The sequence below is a fragment of the Hippocampus zosterae genome, chromosome 4 (genome assembly GCF_025434085.1).
Source record: "Hippocampus zosterae strain Florida chromosome 4, ASM2543408v3, whole genome shotgun sequence".
Classification (NCBI taxonomy): Eukaryota; Metazoa; Chordata; class Actinopteri; order Syngnathiformes; family Syngnathidae; genus Hippocampus; species Hippocampus zosterae.
This window is the reverse complement of record NC_067454.1, coordinates 11,069,029-11,090,760: the sequence shown is the minus strand read 5'-3', so window position 1 is coordinate 11,090,760 and position 21,732 is coordinate 11,069,029. Positions and strand designations below refer to the sequence as shown.

Below are 21,732 nucleotides of genomic sequence, written 5' to 3'. Positions count from 1 at the left end.
TCTTCACAAAAATGCAGAACCTAAGTACAGCGTGTACGTACATTTGCCATCTCGGAATGTTGCTGTCAATAAAAAGGGAGCCTGCGAGTAGCAGTCGGCTTCAACCCGCGGAAGGTGACAGTCACTCTCAGTGAATGGATCTCCGCTACTGTACTGGCCTGACCCAATGATGCCGACGTGCATTCCCACGTGACGAGCACCCTCGCGAGCCAATCAACGAGCTCGGACTATCCTCCAGTCTGTGGGCCGTCCCTCTTTTACAGCTTGTCACCGTGGACATCGCTTTTTGCGAGCACGTGACCACAGAAGGCGCTTAGTGGCATTTAAACATCACCCATTGCGCTTTCCGCCACCAAAATAGACTCACGAAGCCAAACGGAATCAAACGGCAAACGTCTCTATGTCGAGTGGACGCTATTTCCCTTCCTAACGCCGAATGACACTCTCCTTCGTAATTTTTGAATTTACGGACTTGTTTTTTCCCCCCTCTCATTATTTTTGCCACCTGTAGCTAAGAGTGGGTATTTTTAAGAAACGCGTTATGGGATTATTGCGCATCCGTGCGTAAAGGAGTGGAAACGGGGCTAAATCCCATTTGAGGGCGCGTAAACCTCCTGGAGTGGAAGCGGCATGCAGGATAGAAAGGAATGCGCACTCACATAGGAGAGAGGTGATCCACAAAGATCGCCATTTCTCTCGTTTGTCATATTTCTGGGAGGACGAGGAGGGAAGGGAGGAAGAGGCGGAGGGGGAGAGAGAGCGCGTCGCTGAGCAGCCATGGGCAAAGAGGAGTGTAAAACTATGCTGGACGCCCTGAATAAAGTGACGGCGTGCTACAGGCACCTGGTCGTGGCTCTGGGCAGTACGTCGGACTCGCAGAACTTGCGCGAGGAGCTGAAGCGGACCCGCAAAAAGGCGCAGGAGCTCGCCGTGGCCAACCGGACTAAACTGACATCTCTGCTCAAAGACAAGAGCATCAGCAAGGAGGACCGCGCTGAGTACGAGCGGCTATGGGTGCTCTTCTCCAGCAGCATGGATCTACTGGAGGTGGACATGAAGCGCTCGCTGGAGATAGGCCAGGACTTCCCCCTCAAGGTGCCCACCAGGCACCTGATTCAGACTGGCATGACGGGCAGCACCAGCACGGTGGCGGCGCGCGCCATGAGCGTGCAGAACATGAAGTACGAGGCGGACAGCAACATCGACACGGCCGACCTGCGGGACCTGCAGGCCGAGATCGGCCAGGTGAGTCAGATGATGGAGGAGATGGAAATGAAGGTGCAGGTGGCGCCGTGGGCCGTGGAAGCCAAGCAGGAGGCGGGCGCAGAGCTCAAGTCCAACATGAGCGTGGGAAATTCCTCCGTGGGCATCATCTCCATCTGTGAGGAGGAACCCAAGGACGAGGAAGGCGGGGGAGGCGGGGACTCGGGCTTCGCATCCATCTGCGCCGTGGTGGTCTTCTTTGTCATTGTGACTGTGGCGGTGGTGCTTGGATATCTGGTCATCAACATGTCCTGAACAACAGCCCGTCCCTGGAGGGGTTAGGTTGGGGGGTGGGGGAGGGGGTGCCTAATTAAAAAAAGGTTCAGCCATACAGAGCAGTGGTGTAACTGGCACCAAAAAAATGCCACTTAACTACAGTACAGTAACTCTCTTACTGTCACGGTGTGCTGTTTCCACAACAAGCAATGTAGGAGATAATACAAGGTGGCAGAGAGAGAGTGAAAACTACAAGAGGAGACAATGGCGATCAGGCACATTTGGAAGTAGCTTTTAGGGTCCAGAGGTTATTTATTTTTGGAGAAGGGAATGGGAAAGAAAACAAAAAAATATGTGTAGTGGAGAGTAGAATATATATTTATCGTCCCTGTGGGGCAGTTGGCTTAGCTGTACAATTGCAAGGAACTTCATGGCAGATCATTAGACATACTACACAAACTGAAGTCCATTCATTCGACTCTAACAAAACAAGTCTCACACAATACAAGACACTATGCACCCTTGGAGATCTTTTTTTTTTTTTCCTTCAATTGACTGAATGCATTTATGGCTTGTGGCACCGGAGAGAATTTGGGTCTGCCCTAGGCCAGAGGTGGGGCAACAGTATTCAAAAAACGATGTCAGAGGGTGTGTATAACACATTCAATGTTATTTGCCTTTCTCGTCAGTCTGTCTTCATAAATGCGTTCAATGCTGAAATGGAAGGCAGTATCTGGCCATCAGCGACACGTAATCCAAGTGGATTAGCGAGACAGCTCATGTAGCCTGACTACTATTCCTCTTTGACGCTAGACGATGCTTCACATTTAGACTTGTTCTTCTGATCGAGGGAAAAGCACGACAGGCAAAGGTTTGCTCTTCACGGGCTGGATGTGATTTAATGGGCACCATTCCATAGTGTAGCTAGTTGGCATGAAGCCAGATTGTTGTGCATCAAATCACAATGCTATGCTAATGCTATCAGATGGTGGGTGGGGGTCAATTTTTACGTATCACACCAGCTCACTGTTAAGCTTGTGCTTCTTTTCAGGGTTGAATGTATATACAGTATTGCAACATGTGTATGTATATACGGTACATGAATATATATGAATAGAGGTTTTGTACAGTCATCTGTCAGATAATGTACATACAAGCAGGTATATTTATTATAATAAAAACAATTCAAAAAGCACACTTAGTAAAAGTCCTTGCATGTATTCTGTCAATGCAATCATTTGAGATAATCATCTTGGTTTTTAAAAGTGCCAAATGTCAAGTCTCGACGTTGTAAGTGCTGCAAAGCTGAAGGGATTTTAAGCAGACGATTATTACTTGGGACATAACCACCTTAAGGTTAAATGCTGTTCAATTTTCCAATGGAGATGCTTGATCTGCCTGGCTAATGGCTTTACTTCTAAGAGTATTTGTGTATTCCTAGAATAGACCAGGAGACGTTAAGGCCCTGAGGCTCCAAGGAGGGGTTTGGTGGAAGTAGTGCACTGCGACGCCAATGAATTCAAATGCAACCGCTCAAGGCTAGTAGGAAGCTGAAAGTGGATATGTGGAAAAATGAACAAAAAGACTCCATTTACTGGCGCTTTTTGTTTACGCTGGGCTATGGATGAAAAGTCAAGTCATTTCTTTCAGTGACACCATAGAAAAAACAAGATCTGCTTTCTTTTCTGGAATCTATTATCTATATGGAAAAATCAGAGAAAAAGATGTAGGTGTTGCAACTTTTTTTTTTTTAAGAAAGAGAGCGGCACAAATCCAATCTTTGAAAAATGAATTGAATTTAAACCGCGACACGAAGCTTTGAAATTGAATTTCATCAGAACATATTATGGCATACAGCGTTGTTTTTAATTGTTTGCATTATTAGCCTTTGTTAAAAAAAAAACCAACCCCCTGGAGTTGTCGGAGTTGTTCTCCCAACATGGAATGTAAAAATGTAAACATTTTCCATTCCTCCCCATTATTTTCTCAAGCTGTTGTGCATCCTTTAAAAGTCACTGGTCCTTTCTTTATATAAAAAGCACTTAGGACACAGTGCTGCACGAAAACCATTTTGCATCTTGTTTCTCTTTCCTGTCATTTCAAGAAAGTTCCAAAAGATGCAAAAATACACTGTGATGAATTAAACATGTCGAAGAAGGAAGGGACTAAAATGTTGGACGTGGAAGTTTCTGAAGCGTGAAGGGTTGCTGACTCTGGAGACTATTTCGGACAGCTCAGGAGATATCTAAATATATTTTGGCAAGCTTGAAAATTTGACAATTTCCTTCCAAAAAGTTGAATTCCAATTTAATCATATGTGGAAGGTCATTGAAAGGTCAATGAGTCTTCTCCCAAACAGAGTTCTCGGCACCGACGCGAGCCATGCACGGCAATGCATCATTGTCTCATCACTGACAAAGATTGTGGGTTTCCAAGGCTGTGGAGTTGCCATGGTAACCCTCAACTGACTCTCCGAGGCAAACAGCACAAAGGTTGAGCTGTGTTATTTCAACTTAGCTTGTCAGACGTACACAGGTGTGTTTTACACTATTTCCATTTTAATCCACATACAGTGAATGTATTTAGCCTGGATGTTTTTGATTTCCCTTGGTAAAGCAATATAAAATCGAATACAATAAATTGTGCTTTATTATAATGAAAAAAGCGGAAAGGGGCGTGCCTGGACGGGGTGACCAATCACAACAAGTTAAGACATCATACACGTCCAATCACAGGGCTGTTTACAATCGGAAGATGGAATGACTGATCGGGAGAGCTCGTGAAAACTTGATGATAAGGTACCTGACCCCCCCCTAAAATTTTCTCAACGGATTTAGACGATTGACAAAAATGATCAATTTAAGAAATATAACGGCGGATTTCTGCGTATCCGCGGAAAATTGCCATCCCTGTAATAACAATACAAGAAGCTAACTTTATATGAATAGCCACGACACAGGAGGCATTCAACGGCTGGATTGATGTCAACAGTCATGCAATTCAATTTCTCACATTGCTACACAAAAAAGTTGTTCTTTGACTGAAATAAATGTTGGCTGCATAAAAGGCTGAGGTTGTTAAGCTATTTTTTAATTTCAGTAGTTCAATTAAAAGTATACTGTATAGATGATACTCAAGATTCATTTAACACAGTAGTTTTCAGAAGGCAAATCCCGACCTAATTTCCTTTAGAAAATGGAGGTTTCGTTTGCGACATTCTAATTTCTTGACATCGTGTTTTACTGGTTTTCGGGAGCAGCAATAAATAATCATGAAACCAATAAAAATAATGAATGTAATATTTCACACGACATGTGATGAATCTCTATAAAGGAGTTTCAGTTTGTGAAGGTTCCACGATATTATAATTTCATAAAAAATGCCCCTGTACGTGTAGCTTTTAACGTTGCTCTTTTTCTTGTCAGTGACACTGCATTTGTTTGTAAATTTCTATTTGTAAAATTTAAAGGCATGTTGATGAGTAACGAACCAGATTCTTTAAATTACATCTCTGATTCTGTGTTAGCGTCTGATCTTGTTTTTTTGTGATTTCACTTTGAAAAACCTTATTTCATCCAAAAATGACATCAGTAGTTGTCACAACACCATCATATGTACCCACTACCTCCACCTCCTGCAAATGCATGAATCAACCAATACTGTATATCAGGGGTGATCACCTAATTTTTGTTGCAGGCCACATTTCTGTTACCGTGTCCCTTGGAGCGCCATTATGACTGGGCCAGATCTGCCCCCCGGGCCTTGAGTTTGACACCTGTGCTGTATATGGCACGTGTACATGGGCCAAAGCCTGAAGACAGTGAAGGGAGAGGGAACTGTCCCGAAGTCTTGCACAACTCATATGGCTTCAACACATTAACACCTGATTGTGTGTCTTCTCTCTGAAGTGCTCTTGTTCGTGAGTTGCTGCTACTGTGTTCCCACAAGGGATGGGGAGTTTACTGGTCCAATGAGAGGCAGCGTGTGGTTGTACTTTGGTGTAATGTTGACCTGCAGTTCTGGACTGTAGGGGTCTGAGATCAACAAGCGATGTAGCGCAGATTTAGAACCTCCTTGAATCTCCATGTTTGTTTCCACTTTAGTCGCTTCTGAAACGGTAGACGGGTACAGCTGGTCTCCTACGAGTGAACAGCAACAAAATTTCAAAACTGGAGCAATCGGTCAAGGGATGGAAAAAACCCCAGATGAATCACGCACCTGGCAGCACTGATACGTAGGCGTTGTCCTGGAAGAGGATGACAGGCAGCCAATGCTCGCAGCCGTCGGTGCCGCGTCGACTGGCAAACGCGTGGAGGTCGCTCAGCGAGGGGAAACGGCACATACGCCTCAGCTCATAGAACTGCGGGGGGGCAATCCACAAATTGCGAGCCCCGAAGCTCTGCAGGACGTCCGAGGGTGTCGACCACTGGGATGCATCGACAAAGGAGGTGAGCTACAGTGGATGTAAAAAGTCTACACATCCTATTCAAATGCCTGGTTATCATCATAACCAGGCAACCATTACTCTAAAATGGTTCAATGATTTTGTTGTTTACGATGATACTAATGCAGCGTGTTATACCGGAGATAAATTCTTTGCGTGTTCTACATACTTGGCCAATAAAGATGATTCTGATATTAAAACATGAGACCATGAAAAATAATTTTAAAACTTTTTCCTCGTCTGCGATTGGCTGGCAACCAGTTCAGGGTGTCCCCCGCCTACTGCCGGAAGACAGCTGGGATAGGCTCCAGCACCCCCCGCGACCCTAGTGAGGATAGAAGCGTTTCGGAAAATGAATGAATGAATGAATGAATGTTCAATACCGCTTTTTTTTCTCAGATCGATATCAGTACAAGTATTCACTCATTTCTACTCACCGATACCAATACCAAGTATTACCACTCGTATTTACAATAATAATAATAATATAATAATACATTTTATTTATAAGTGCCTTTCAAGACACCCAAGGACACTTTACAATAACAAAAAACACAAAAGGTTAATTGTAAAGAAACACCTTTCTGTCTTTGGATGCAAAATGATTCACCAATGTGTCAAACGGCCACAAGAAAACCCCACAATGTAGCACCAACTACTTGCAAGGAAGACTAATTCGTTTTCAGATTATTTTTTTAGTATTAATGGCTGGTATCAGCATCCTTTAGGAGTTTGTGGTACCTTGAAATAAGAGAAAGGCATTTGATGGCTCATTTATAACACATTTGCACATGACGCTTCAAAAGGAGTACCCATACGTGCATTTCATACAGCACTTGTCCTAAAGGTTGCTGTTGAGCTGAAGCTTACCCGTTTTGCCTTTGGGCAAGAGGCAGTATGCACTTCGGACGGGTCGCCAACCAATCACAGGGCACATATAGACAAACAAGATAGATGGCATAAATGTATATTAAGTGTCACCTGCAAGTGTTGAATTTCCTTTTGGTCTTGGAGGGCGCATGGTCTCTCTTCCAGGCAGCACATGAAGAAGGCAGTGTCAAACCTCTTCGCGCCGTATTGTCCCTCGGGGGTCAGCCAGTTGGCCCACTCGTGGAGGGCCCAGATGTTGGGCAGCACCTCCAGCTCCCTGCACATCCTGACGAAGTTTGAAGGGTTCTGGTTCACCAAAGCCCGCCATTTATTCAGCTCATCGCTGCAAAGCTCGTTTACTTCGTAATGTTTGACTTCATCGTTGTCGCGCCTGTCTTTCAGACTCTCTAACAAACTCAGTTCTTCCTTTTTAGACACGAAAAGCAGCACGCCAGACTCCTCGAATGTCTCTCTCAAGGCGCAAATCCGGAATGCGACCTCTCCCGGTATAGGTGAGCCCAGTTTGTGCCGGTCGGTAGCAAATATCGGCGGTCTAGTCTCTGGTGGTTGCCGGACGCGCCTTAAGCCAAAGTTGGGAGAGTTGCTAAAAGCTTTGAAAACGTCCAACCACTCACTCGAAAAGTCGGAAGGGTCCACCAATCCTCCGGGGAACACATAGGCGTTAGGCATGAATCCGCTTTTACTGCTTCGTTTCAGGAGCAAAACATCGTAGTCAAAGATGTGAGGAACCCGAGGTCGTCCTTCCGTTTTAACGGTCGACTGAGAACACGCAAAACCCGGTGTAGGTACATTTTCCACGCCGAGCCTGTGACCCGCCAATAGAATGAGAGTGGCGGCCTCCTTCCAGTGTTTCAGTCCAGTGTTCATTTTAAAACGTCAAATGTTAAAATTTTGCCAAATTCATTGGAAAGTCACTGCATCTAAGAGCAAAGTTGTTGTGTTGGTAACACCCGGAAGTAATCGCAATTCCAATCTGAACTATTTCTACCAAATTAAAGGCTGCAAGCTTCACTGCTGCCACCTACTGGCCGGGTGATTCCAAAGCAGCTGCTGCCATCTCCTGGCTGGATGACTCACGTTCTCGCATGATCGTCATGACTCACGTTCTCGCATGATCGTCAGTCGCCTGCTCGAGCTGTACGTTAGAAATCTGTGGCATTTGTTTTTGAATTAGGTTGTTTTATGTTTCAATTTTAATTTCGAAACGGATTCTTTTCAACCACAAAACTATCACGCGTAAAAATAAAATATATAAAACAATACAATGTGCAGGTGCTGATTCATATAAAGAGTGGTAGAAATATTTCACGATTTACTCTTTTATTAACAATGTTGATGGTTATATTTTATTTTAAAAAATCACATAAAATACTATCAAAACGATTTTGATATAAAAATTAAGGTTAACACGTTATTAATTGAATTACATTAATTCAAAATTATTATCATTATTAATTTATGCAATTTATTGTATTTCACTCATGTGCTGTTGTTTATGTTGGCCTTTGTTATATGTAATTTAAGATATTTGATCAAACACTAATTGACAGGAGATTGGCACGGTGAGTTGGCCTAGCTAACTCAACTAAGCTGACCTATCTATCTATCTATCTATCTATCTATCTATCTATCTATCTATCTATCTATCTATCTATCTATCTATCTATCTATCTATCTATCTATCTATCTATCTATCTATCTATCTATCTATCTATCTATCTATCTATCTATCTATCTATCTATCTATCTATCTATCTATCTATCTATCTATCTATCTATCTATCTATCTATCTATCTATCTATCTTATTCAGCATTTATGATGCACTGAGTCACTTTCTATTTTATCCTAGGAAAATATGTTTTGTGTTCTATACCTCGAATGTTTTTGCTGCAAACTGAACCCTAATGAACCCAAACCATGCAGCTCCTGCAGTGCCTTTATCAGCCAAATAAGTGTTTGCTTGCATTGCATGTTTATAGTTTTATTTGCTGACTTAGTACCCAAAACATAGGGCACTAAAAGTTCACATTGTCACATGAACACATTCCTGACAGGCAACTAAATGATTTACAGTGAAAAGAAACAAGAAATCTAGCTCTTGCTATTGGTTGAGACAGTGCTTCTGTGTTTAATATTCATCATGTGGCAAGTTATTTATGAAAAGTCTCAGCACTTTAAAGGCGATGAGGGTACCTGTACCGCCAATATTTTGCCCTCTTGGGTAGATAAATAAGAGCCAAAATATGTGAAACTGCTCTCAGTCTGCAGTTCTACATACTAAGAGTTACCCCATTAATGATAATCATATATAGTACCTAACTGACAGTGTTATAAAAAGATGAGCATTAATAACGTTTGGAAAGTCAAAATTACAGTTCTTGTAGCCTATTAGGTCTTTTTTGATTGTACAAGTGTAATGAATCCCACCTCACAAATCCACCATATATTCACCCACTCAAACAAGGTTTTTGTCATTGTTTTTTTATTTATTTAAATAACAAATACAAACATCACAAGCAATGAATATTCTAAACATTCACTAATATACATACATAAATATACATTTCAAGAGCCACGTAGTAAATTACAGTACATAACAACCCTGACCTCAAAATAAAAACATCCATGTACTTTCATTCATTCATCATTCATCTTCCGTACCGCTTGATCCTCACTAGGGTCGCGGGGGGTGCTGGAACCCATCCCAGCCGTCTCCGGGCAGTAGGCGGGGGACACCCTGAATCGGTTGCCAGCCAATCGCAGGGCACACATAGACGAACAACCATCCACGCCACACTCACACCTAGGGACAATTTAGAGTGTTCAATCAGCCTGCCATGCATATTTTTGGAATGTGGGAGGAAACCGGAGCACCCGGAGAAAACCCACGCAGGCCCGGGGAGAACATGCAAACTCCACACAGGGAGGCCGGAGCTGGAATTGAACCCGGTACCTCTGCACTGTGAAGCCAACGTGCTAACCACTGGACTACCGGGCCGCCACATCCATGTACTGTAAATTCTAAATCAGGGGTGCCCAAACTTTTTGGACCGAAGATCTACTTTTCGATCAACTAACCTCCCGGGATCTACCCTTACCGGCACGCGCACACACACGCACACATGAACGCCATGATGAGAAACAGCCTGAAACTGAGGCATGCGATGCACTTTTGCAGCCTGTTAACTATCGTAGCTCACACGTACAGTTTTAAAGTGCTTCCCTGGGCCCTCCGAGATTCCTATTCTTTGCCCGTGACCTCGGTGAATTGTACACGAAGCAAACTCTGAATGAGAATAATGACGATAAAAGACAGAGCGCAACAGCTCTGATTACAAGCTGCAATTACAGACTGCTGAGCGCAAACAACTTCCGGTCTCGTACTCACGCGCCACCGTAAATTCAAGATTTACCTGCTTTATTTTATTTTTTAATTTAATTTTTTTTTTGTGAAAATGAGACTGAGGATGATTAGGGTGCAGCGTACATTAAGACAAAAATCTTACTAACATGTACAAAAACACACAAATTGTTGGGTTTTTTTTGTTTTTGTTTTTTTCTCCTCGACACTCCTCGGATCTACTTGGGACCTGTCTTAGATCTACCGGTAGATCAGGATCTACCTAATGGGCACCCCTGTTCTAAATTGTCCATACGTTTTAATGTGACCCTGCCTCTCATTCAAAGGTCAGATTGAACAGGTTAATGTGTTGTTTTCTTGAACCTGCTATCAGAAAAAAGAGCCGCCCACTAATTTGTCTTATCCTTTGAGTTGTTCTTCACAGGAGCACTATGCCACGCCAGGCTGGTCACCCTGATCCCAAAATCTGTAAGGGAGTATTCCTATCTGATGGAAGCTTCCTGCTCCTCGGTCACCTTTACTTGTGGACCACCGTGATGGTGCCCAAGCCCTCATCCTTTTCCATTATCACTCTGAGCTTTGACGAGTATGCCAAAGCTCCTTTCTATCCTGAATGCAAGCCTGCTGTCATTGTCACCAAAGTTTTGGCAGCTGCAGCCAAGGGTAAGTTCGATTTTTATTCCTGTACATGACTACTGCATACTACACACACAATGCGGTTTGTGGTAGCTCCCCTTTGCCACCTTAATTACACACAAGATATAAATTGTTTATCCATTTTCCGATTCGCATTATCCTCACAAGGGTTGCGGTGGGAGCTGGAGCCTATCCCAGTTGACTTTGGGCAGTAGGCGGGGGACACCCTGCACCGACTGCCAGCCAATCGCAGGGCACACACAGACGAACAACAAACCGCGCTCACACCGAGGGACAATTTAGAATGTTCAATTAGCCTGCCATGCATGTTTTTGGAATGTGGGAGGAAACCGGAATACCCGGAAAAAACCCATGCAGGCACGGGGAGAGCATTCAACTCCACATAGGAAGGCCGGAGGCGGGATCGAACCCATGACCTCTGCACCGTGAGGTCGACGCGCTAACCACTCGATCACTGGGCCGCCTGCAGAAGTTAAGTATGCTCTTTGCACATGCCGTGAACAGGAATCAAACCAGGATTGTTGCGAGCACAACACAGGGTACTAACCGCGACACGATCATGGCCCTATACATTGTTTAATATTACAAAAACTCCAACAAATAAAGGCCTCCCCTCATTGGTATTTACAGACACTGTTTACGGTTGCTTGATTTTTTATTTGTTTTGTTTTATTTCAAGCCAAAATGTTAAACATGAGTGAGTTAAAAAGTCACTCGCGGTGAAATTAAACTTGAAAGTCAAAGTAGCACAGTGTATAAACCAATTTGTCAAGACATTCAAGCAGCCAAGTGGGCGTGATGAGCAAATCTATTAATGGCCTACAGGGGAATTATGATGAAGCAGAGGAATTCAGTCAAATATTAGCCTCCAGCAATGCTGGCCACTGACATCATTGATTGTGGGAGCTATTTTAAACATATCAAATCACGAGAATGCTGATTAAGGTTGCCATCCTTGTCTCCAGGGTCATCCACCTCAGAGGGAATACTGTGTTTTTCAAAAAGGTTGGATGAACTGGAATGCATGTACACAAAAATGCATCTTACTTGCTCTTTGGAAGTGAAACATTTCGTCCGATGCTTCTGAAAGTCATAAAAATCTGAATTTCACCAACGTTTTGGGGAATTCTTAATTTTCCTGCATAAATTGGTCATAAAATGTGATCTGATCTTCATCCCAAAAACCAAAAAGAAAAAAAACCCCACAGTCTTCTTAAAGTAATACAACACAAATAATTGTGTTTTTTAAAAATATTTTTCTAAATGTGGCCTTTAATTGACTGTTGTACAGTCTCATGATGTACTCTGCCTCTTGCCCAAAAGTCATGGATAGTTTCCAGCGCACTCCCGACCCGAATGAGTTGTTTTCTTGAACCTGCTATCAGAAAAAAAGCCTCCAACTAATTTGTCTTATCTGTTGGGTCGTGCTTCACAGGAGCCCTGTGCTACACCGAGCTGGGCACCCTGATCCCAAAATCTGGAGGGGAGTATTCCTCTCTGATGGAGGCTTTCGACTCCCTGCTGGCCTACCTGTACTCGTGGGCCACCGTGATGGTGTCCAAGCCCTCATCCTTTTCCATCATCACCCTGTGCTTTGCCAAGTTTACTCCTCGTTTCTATCCTGAATGCAACCCTCATGTTATTATCACCAAAGTGTCTGGCGGCTGCAGCTAAAAGTAACGTTGATTTCTGCGCATAACCACTGGCAACACAAACAATAGTGCTTATGGAGTGATAAATACTGGAGACACCGCTCACTTTTCATGTTGGATTGGCTGTTTAGTTTAAACAGACAAGTAGGATATTAAATGTTGTTTAATATTGGTGGACCATCTGCAGTGTCAAACTAGCAAGTTATGTGCAAAACAACTTCACTGCGACCAAACTTTTAATCATTATCATCATTTTGGGAGCTGACATTGTTCTCTTGGTGCAAGGTGAGATTTCATCAATGTTTAAATCTCATGTATACACGTTGTTTTGATCCTTTGGCTAGCCTATGTAAGTGGCCGAGAATAAAATGGTGCTATTAAGATGATAAATGGTTTTGTTTGCGTTTTTAGTCCAGCGTTATTATGGCAAGAATATGTGCCCTTTAGCCTTTGTGATTACCGTACACGAGTTTGACAGAAGATGTCGATGATGATCACAATGAAAATGAAGAAAAAAAATTACCACTAGATGTCAGTGGAGCATTGTTGAACGCAGGAACAAAACCTCTTTCACTCCCCCTGCACAGCTTGTTTGATGTGTATTTTATGCTTCAAAAGATAAGCTTGGCCGCATGTAAGATAATATCGTGCTGTTATTCAGGCGTATGGAAAATGTGATGATTTTCCTTAGGGTCTGAATAGCCGTTTATGAAGTGTGGCAAAACATAATTCGACAAAGCTCAGTGTGTATTTGTTGCTCACAATATTTATTACAGCTTTTATTTAAACATGTATGAAGTTGTCTATTATAACATCTTGTCTTGAAATAAAACTGGCCCAGGTTATTTTAGTTGGCAACAAAAACTCCACAAAAGTCCCAACGGGGATGTCAGCTCCACCGCTAACATTACTGGTGTTCTGGCTACTCCACCAGTATGAAAGAAAGACCACCAAAATAAGAGCTCCACGCCAATGAAAGAGATCCAATCCTCCTTATTGGAAGCCTGCGTACCATAAAAATTTTATTTAAAGCTACTGTAAAATTACTGCATTTAGTTTGGAGAATACTTAGCGGGATTCAGAATGTAGTAGTCATGAAGAGTGCCAGACAGTTGCCAGACACTTGGCGACAATGACAAAAGGGTTTCATTCAGGTAAGAAAAGAGCCAAGGCATACGCGACAAAGCTCAGTGTGATGATGGCAAAAGCTGATGGCTTGGACACCATCACGGTGGTCCACGAGTGAAGGTGGGCCAAGGGTGGGAGATGAAAGCCTCCATCAGATAGGAAAACTCCCCTGCAGATTTTGAGATCACTGCAGCTTGACAGAGCACAGTGCTCTCTGCAGCACAGCACAACAGATAAGAAAAATTAGTGGGAGGATTTTCTATCTATCTTTAACTCTATTTGGGGTTCATCTAATACAAGTTTCACCTGTTGAATTACTGACAAAATACCTTTTATGCAACATCCTAATTTATTTTGATGCAACTACATATCAAAAACAAATGAATGCAACAATTCTCGCTCAAAGGTACATCGAATGGAAGACATGTACTTGATCGTTAACTGCAACTGGTACTAAAACAAAAGAGTGTTCAAATTGGAAGACAATGGATTCAAAATTGTATGCATTTCAACGTAACAGTGCATGACACCCAACATATAGTATGTTGAAAATCGACCACTACAGTATACTAAAAAGTAAGACCCGCTGTGCTCGCTGTGATGTAATCAAGTACAGTTTCACCAATTCAGTTATTGCTCGAGAGCATCCTAATCAATCCAGGCTGATTGAGAGGGAATATGCTAAATATGCTGATGAAATCACTGAGCACTCCAATACACAGACAAAAAAACCCGTAAAGATAGACTCATTAAAGGGATACAGTGGAAAGCTCTGATTAGACCTTATCCGCATACCCTTATCATCATATTACTGTGATTTTTTTTCTCAATCAGATGCTGGATTATGATTTGCATTATAATACTGCAATCAATTCAGTGACCTTTCATTTAAAAAAAAACTTTAAAAACCAGAATAAAGAAAATTCTACAGATAAAACGAACGTTTGAAAAAAAATGTTTAAAATTGAAATGGCTGTGCCCTCTCACAAATGTTTCATAAGAGACTTTGACAGATTTTGTGTGGTTGCTTGTTTTCACAAGCAGGCTGCAGCTTGTTTACTGGGTCCTTCAGCAATGTGTCACAAAATCTTATCTCAAAATATGGCTTATATAATTTAACATCCACATAGGCTACATTCAGATACTGTATTCTTGTGGGTTCATCAGGGAGATTTTATGATAAATATGTGGAAAGAAATTTGACATGTATTGCCAATTACTGGTTACCTTTAGTTAGTGCGGTTGTTAGTTGTATAAGGGTGAACACCCAAGTCAAGGTAGAAACATTTTGTTGAATATCTGGACAAAGATGTGCTTGGAATTTTTTGTCTTCATGTTTGCTGTTATAGTCTGCTTGCATTGGGACCAGGGGGGGGGGGGGGGGGGGGGGTGATTGCAACAGTGTGGTAGAACAGTACCACCTGATAAGTCCGCTTCTTTTTGAAACCAAATAAGTCCAACGAACATTTTTAGAATTGTTTGACCGCGGCAGAGATCTCGTTCATCAAATGAATGTGACTACATTAAAATATCATATTTCCTCCATCGCTGGTCTTCCTTCAAACAGGCACCATGCCCAAAATAAAAATGATCCTTTTATCTGTCGAAAACTAACAGGAACAAAAACATGACCAGAACAAACATGACAGCAGCAAACAGCAACAATGACCCGACAATGAGTGGTCGGGCTGGGAGTCCTTTTATAAAGCACTAATTACCTAATGACCAGCAGGTGTGCAGCTGCAGGAGGAGCCCTACAGTGCCACCTGTTAGTCCCAAACCGAATCATGACATCATCAAGGTTGAAAAAATATTAGGTAGTAATTAATAAATCTAATACCTTTGACTGGACTTTAATTGCTGATCCCTCTTTGCTAACCAAAACAGCAGCACTGCGGAACATAAACGTTTTATAGATGAATTGCATGGCATGTTGTAAGGAGGTCCCTACCTATGCAGTATTGAAGAAGATTTAAGATGACACCTTTGAGCACAATTACTGTTTCACTGTCTTGCCCAAGGACATTTGGCCAGCGGACTGCTGCAGCTTGGATTCAGTGACTGGACGGCCTGCTCTACCAACAGAGCTACAACTGCCCGTGAAAATATGAAATAGCAGTACTGCTTACATTTTTTTGAATGATTTTTTTTTCTCGAAATAACATTGAGAATACAATGGTTATGCTCACAGATATTCAGAGAAGTTTTTTTTTTAAACAGTCTGCAGGTATGGATAAACTGGATAAGTAAGTGTAAGCTGGCAGGTGTTCTCGCTGTTGAAGTTGTACAATAAACTAACAACATCTGATACATTATAATTCATAATTCACTGATCATACTACTTTTGTCACTTTTTCGGTCTGTACTATTTCTATATCATTTATTTAAAACAGCATCTCCAACCTGCCCAACATCTCGCTATCCGTTGATCAAAGAGCAGCTAAACACGCATCAAGTACAAGAGCGAGCCACGAGCTGAGCAGCCACTGTGGCACAATGAGCAGGCAAATTTTACAGACGTGCCTCTGAATTCCCCCGGACTGCAACATACAAACGTGCAGCACAGACACTTAGGGGCAAACAGATGTGCCGAGTGGAAACAAATGCACAAAAATGTTGCAGGGGAAAAATGTGACTTCATGAGGGTCTGACTGATTAATCAGATAGTAGCTGTTTTAAAATGGTTGACTTTGTTGTTGTTTTTCACATTAAAACATTACAACATCAGAACAAGATACAATTCGAATGTGCTTGCGACCTCCACCCCCCTAAAAAAAAAAAAAAAAATCAGCCAATTTTGGCGTATTTTTCTCTCTGCTGTCAAGTTAAACAAAAAATTTTGGAGAATGTATACTAAAACAGTCTTTTTTGTTTATCGTTGTATTACAAAAGGAAAAACATAATTTATTAATTGGACGATTATCGGTGAGTTGAATTTTACTCTGCCAAATAGCAGGCTTGCCATCAGCCTCAATCAGTCCATATTGGTCAGGCCCTAGTTTTAACAACCTTAATGCACAGGTACTTTTCTCCACACATCCTGCACACACAAGATGTGGAAAATACATCACCAGTTTAAGTATGATATTTAAAACAATACATGGAAGGGAAATAAAGAACAAAAAAAAAAAGAAATGATGTTGTTCGGGGGCATTTTGTCTCGATTGGAGGAGTGTAAACAGCTTTTAGTAAATGTCTGGCAGCATCCTCTCTGATGTTTATCCCATCTGTGCGCACTTCTAAACACCGCCTGGAGCCCCCAGCGCTTCACAGACTGGTTATGATCTCGCAGCTCATTGTTAGACATTCCTCTTCATCTGTCAAGCGAGATTTGTATGGGGCTAAACCTCCATATTGGAATCTTTATCGCATCATTTCACCATGTTCAATCAGTGCACACGAAAAGCAAGGTTCATGACTGGTATATGAGTCACTAACACCTCTGGAATCCGATATAAAAACATGAACCTAAAACAGATGATTAGCCTGTTTTTTTTTTTATTGTGACCTGAACTGAAACATTTGTTTTCAAATATTTTAGTTGTGCTTCAATCAGTTCTATGTTTTCTTGGCTCCGCCATGCACTTCCAGGCGCTTTTCTGGCCGATCAGAAAGACCAAAGACGTTCATTGGATATATTGGATATATTAGACAGACTCTTGAACGTGAGCATGTGCAGTACATGTGATAAAACACATATATTGGTGATGTAAAGGCAAATAGCAATGTCTCTTGTGTGAGTGTGGCTGGAGGCGCTGAAAGTGCAATGCCTCAGTTCCCTTCACATTTGATTTGAACAAGAAATATTCAAATTTAGGTCTTTTAGTTTCAATGATCAAATCATTGACTTTATTGAATTGAAAAACAAAATGAATGCAGAGCATGGACCAGAGAACTAAAATGAAAACAAAAAATAATGCAGTCATTTTTATTTAATTTTTTAAAAACTTTTCACATGCAGGGTAGGGAACAGAGAGGCTCTGCCTCGCTGACCACACATTCCTGGGGTAGACTTACTGACAATTATGAGCCCAGTAGCAAGTAGCCTCACAAAAGAGGCCAGGGGAATAACAATCTAAAAGATTGATGTGATCTGGCTTGATGCAACTTCTCCAAAGTTACAATCTACTTCTTGAACTTTACTGCTGCTCGCCTCCTAACTGGAGCTCATAGGAGGGAGCACATACCTCCAATTCTGGCCTCCCTTCACTGGCTGCCTGTACATTTTAGAGTTTATTTTAAGATTCTTGTATTTGTTTTTAGATCTGTAAATGCCATCACCCCAAATTACCACTCCGAGATCCTCCATCTCTACGTACTTGCCTTGTGCCTCTGGTAGTGATGGGTCCAGCGACACCGATGCATTGACACATGCGCCGGGCTCACAGGGCAAACCACGTGTCGATGCATGTGCTGCTTCATTACGTCACGTGATTGACACGTGAACTGCGTTGACACAGTCCAGGCTGCTAATTGACACATCCGCTGCGTTGACACAGTCCAGGCTGCTAATTGACACATCGGCTGTGTTGACACAGTCCAGGCTGCTAATTGACACGTGAACTGCACCGGTGCAGTTTAGACTGCATCGGCTGCTTGGCACAGTCCAGGCTGCGCCACTTTGTCCAGGGGGCGTCGACTCAGTGCAGAGGGCGTTGACGCAGCAAAAGCCCGCCACACAGTGTTTATAAGGAAGTGCGTCTGGCTAGTGGCTACACAATGCCACCTGCCGAAACAAGCCAGACCTCACTCACGCTCGCTTGTCGAAGTTCGTGTCAGTGCAGACTTCGTGTTCGTGCCTTGCCTTCCTTGCCGATTATGGAGCAGAGACGCAAATCATCCGCCGTGTGGGACCATTTTGATGTCCTGGAGAATAAGGTATTATTTATTTATTCAAATCGCCTTCTGTCGCCGAGAGCCTCTCGGCGAGAGGCACTCGCTGAGTGCCTCTCAGATTATTGACACCTGTTTTACCATTCTAATCCAAATACATTTCAAGGTAACTCTTAGTTACTTCTTATTCACATTTCATTACAGGTGAAATGTCATACACCAACAGAAGCACCTCCACCATGCTCAGGCATTATCGGGCCAAGCATGAGAATGAAGTTCGCGATACACCCAGTATTACGCCAGGTATACAAACGTTCACTCATCTTTTCACGGTTGCTATGTTGATGATTAATTGACAATCAGTAATTATTATTGGTTGACTCTCCACTGCATGTTTGACAATCAAGGTTCCAGGAAGCAGCTGTACTGGAAGGACCAACGCACTTCTTTCCCAAACCTCTCCCACCTCGCAAAGGAGTTCCTTTGTACGCCAGCCTCATCCGTCCCTTGTGAGCGTGTGTTCTCCACAGCAGGAGAAATTACTTGTAAAAGACGCAACAGGCTGAAGTTTACAACATTGGAGCATCTTATTTTTCTCAATAAAAAATTGTGAAGTCAAAGCCCACGAGCATCCTCATTCAAATGATCTTCACATTATTTGAACACATTGAATGTTGCAAAATGAATGCATGGATGTGAATGATATTGTATACACTTCATCATCAAATCAATGAATGACCTTATGAAAATGTCTTGGAACAGATGCAGATGCAAAACCATGCTGGCAGCTACATAATAGATAATAAAAGAAAAATATCCCAAACCATAGGGATCCTCCCAAAAACTAAGGATGTGCTGAATAAGAGATCTTTGTACACATTATACTTTTATTACTTCCATATTTGACCTATTGTGTGGAAATATGGGGAAATGCCAGTAAAACGCACTCCGTTTTAAAACTACAATACAAAGCAATCAGAACAATCACTGGCTCCAAATAGACGGAACCCACAAATCCACTGTTTATCGAATTAAACGATGAAATCGCCTGACCTGGTTGACTTCAATTAATGTACAAGGCACACAACAACCTCCTTTGCCAAAACATCCAGAAGCTTTTTAAAATTCGAGAAAGTTGTCATAATTTAAGGGGTACTAACCTATACAAAAAAATCCAAATCACGAACGAACATCACGCAAAGGAGTGTATCTGTAATAGGTGTAAATCTGTGGAATGATTCTGAAACGGACCAGTAAAATGAGTAACTCTCTTGCTGAGATTAAAAATGAATTCGAGAGTAGTACAAGACAACTACACAAATCAGAATTAAGATGATAAATTCGATACACTCATTAAATATAGCAATACATCAGAAATACATTGATGAGATTATTTAATATATTAATGAAATGTAGCATCCATTATGAATATGAGAAAATCGACATATACATGTGCTCCAATGAGTATGTACTGTATATACAAACCTAAAGTTGTAAAAATGTATAAGTACAGCATACATAAGGGTAAAAGCATTTGTTGATATGTAGACTTTCTTTCCTATTTTGAAAAATGATCAATTCATATATAAGAAGGGGTAGGACTCGGGGGGCGGGGTTAGGTTTTTTACTTCTTTCTACTCCTTTGAACTAGTGATGGGTCCAGCGACACCGATGCATTGACACATGCGCCGGGCTCACAGAGCAAACCACGTGTCGATGCATGTGCTGGCTCATTACGTCACGTGATTGACACGTGAACTGCGTTGACACAGTCCAGGCTTCTAATTGACACACCGGCTGCGTTGACACAGTCCAGGCTGCTAATTGACACATTGACTGTGTTGACACAGTCCAGGCTGCTAATTGACACATCGGCTGCGTTGACACAGTCCAGGCTGCTAATTGACACGTGAACTGCACCTGCATCGGCTGCTTGGCACAGTACAGGCTGCGCCACTTAGTCCAGGGGGCGTCGACTCGGTGCAGAGGGCGTTGACGCAGCAAAAGCCCGCCACCCAGTGTTTATAAGGAACACCTGCCGAAACAAGCCAGACCTCACTCACGCTCGCTTGTCGAAGCTCGTGTCAGTGCAGACTTCGTGTTCGTGCCTTGCCTTCCTTGCCGATTATGGAGCAGAGACGCAAATCATCCGCCGTGTGGGACAATTTTGATGTCCTGGAGAATAAGGTATTATTTATTTATTTATTCAAATCGCCTTCTGTCGCCGAGAGCCTCTCGGCGAGAGGCACTCGCCGAGTGCCTCTCAGATTATTGACGTGTTGTACCGTTCTAATCCGAATACACTTCAAGGTAACTCTTAGTTACTTCTTATTCACATTTCATTACAGGTGAAATGTCGAATTTGCCAAGTCAATTCGCCAACAGAAGCACCTCCACCATGCTGAGGCATTATCGGGCCAAGCATGAGAATGAAGTTCGCGATACACCCGGTATTACGCCAGGTATACAAACGTTCACTCATCTTTTCACGGTTGCTATGTTGATGATTAATTGACAATCAGTAATTATTGGTTGACTCTCCACTCCATGTTTGACAATCAAGGTTCCAGGAAGCAGCTGTACTGGAAGGACCAACACACTTCTTTCCCAAACCTCTCCCACCTCGCAAAGGAGTTCCTTTGTACGCCAGCCTCATCCGTCCCTTGTGAGCGTGTGTTCTTCACAGCAGGAGAAATTGCTTGTAAAAGACTCAACAGGCTGAAGTTTAAAACATTGGAGCATCTTATTTTTCACAATAAACATGTGAAATCAAAGCCCACAAGCATCCTCATTCAAATGATCTTCACATTATTTGAACACATTGAATGTTGCAAAATGAATGAATGCATGGATGTGAATGATATAGTATACACTTCATCAAATCGATGAATGACCTTATGAAAATGTCTTGGAACAGTTGTAGATGCAAAACCGTGCTGGCAGCTACATAATAGATAATAAAAGAAAAATATCCCAAACCATAGGGATCCTCCCAAAACTAAGGATGTGCTGAATAAGAAATCCTTGTACACACTTTTATTACTTCCATATTTGACCTATTGTGTGGAAATATGGGGAAATGCCAGTAAAACACTGTTCTGATTGCTTTGTATTGTAGTTTTAAAACAATCACTGGCTCCAAATAGACGGAACCCACAAATCCACTGTTTATCAAATTAAACAATGAAATCTCATGACCTGGTTGACTTCAAAATCGCCCAATCAATGTACAAAGCACACAATAACCTCCTTTGCCAAAACATCCAGAAGCTTTTTAAAATTCGA

At 42.3% G+C, this 21,732-nt stretch overlaps 2 protein-coding genes and 2 long non-coding RNA genes across 5 annotated transcripts; 3 read left to right on the top strand and 1 right to left on the bottom strand.

The window, feature by feature from the left end:
- Window positions 1–268: 268 nt before the first annotated feature.
- Window positions 269–2,674, top strand: si:ch73-167i17.6 (regulator of G-protein signaling 9-binding protein). Its single transcript, XM_052062941.1, has one exon. It carries the CDS (start codon window positions 778–780, stop codon window positions 1,516–1,518), a length of 741 nt encoding a protein of 246 aa, XP_051918901.1. The 5' UTR covers window positions 269–777; the 3' UTR covers window positions 1,519–2,674.
- Window positions 2,675–3,291: 617 nt separating this feature from the next.
- On the bottom strand, window positions 3,292–7,895 carry nudt19 (nudix (nucleoside diphosphate linked moiety X)-type motif 19). Its single transcript, XM_052062909.1, has 3 exons — window positions 6,905–7,895; window positions 5,698–5,905; window positions 3,292–5,618 (listed from the first exon to the last, which is right to left on the bottom strand). Exons 1-3 carry the CDS (start codon window positions 7,679–7,681, stop codon window positions 5,410–5,412), a joined length of 1,194 nt encoding a protein of 397 aa, XP_051918869.1. The 5' UTR covers window positions 7,682–7,895; the 3' UTR covers window positions 3,292–5,409.
- LOC127599214 (uncharacterized) lies at window positions 7,168–12,590 on the top strand. Its single transcript, XR_007962024.1, has 3 exons — window positions 7,168–7,305; window positions 10,602–10,763; window positions 12,270–12,590. It is a non-coding gene; the product is annotated as an uncharacterized LOC127599214 (long non-coding RNA).
- Window positions 12,591–18,114: 5,524 nt separating this feature from the next.
- Window positions 18,115–21,218, top strand: LOC127599216 (uncharacterized). 2 transcript variants are annotated; one of them, XR_007962027.1, is made up of 3 exons: window positions 18,115–18,492; window positions 20,796–20,909; window positions 21,011–21,218. It is a non-coding gene; the product is annotated as an uncharacterized LOC127599216 (long non-coding RNA). The 2 variants fall into 2 exon arrangements; XR_007962026.1 differs by lacking the exon at window positions 18,115–18,492 and adding an exon at window positions 20,358–20,634.
- Window positions 21,219–21,732: the final 514 nt, after the last annotated feature.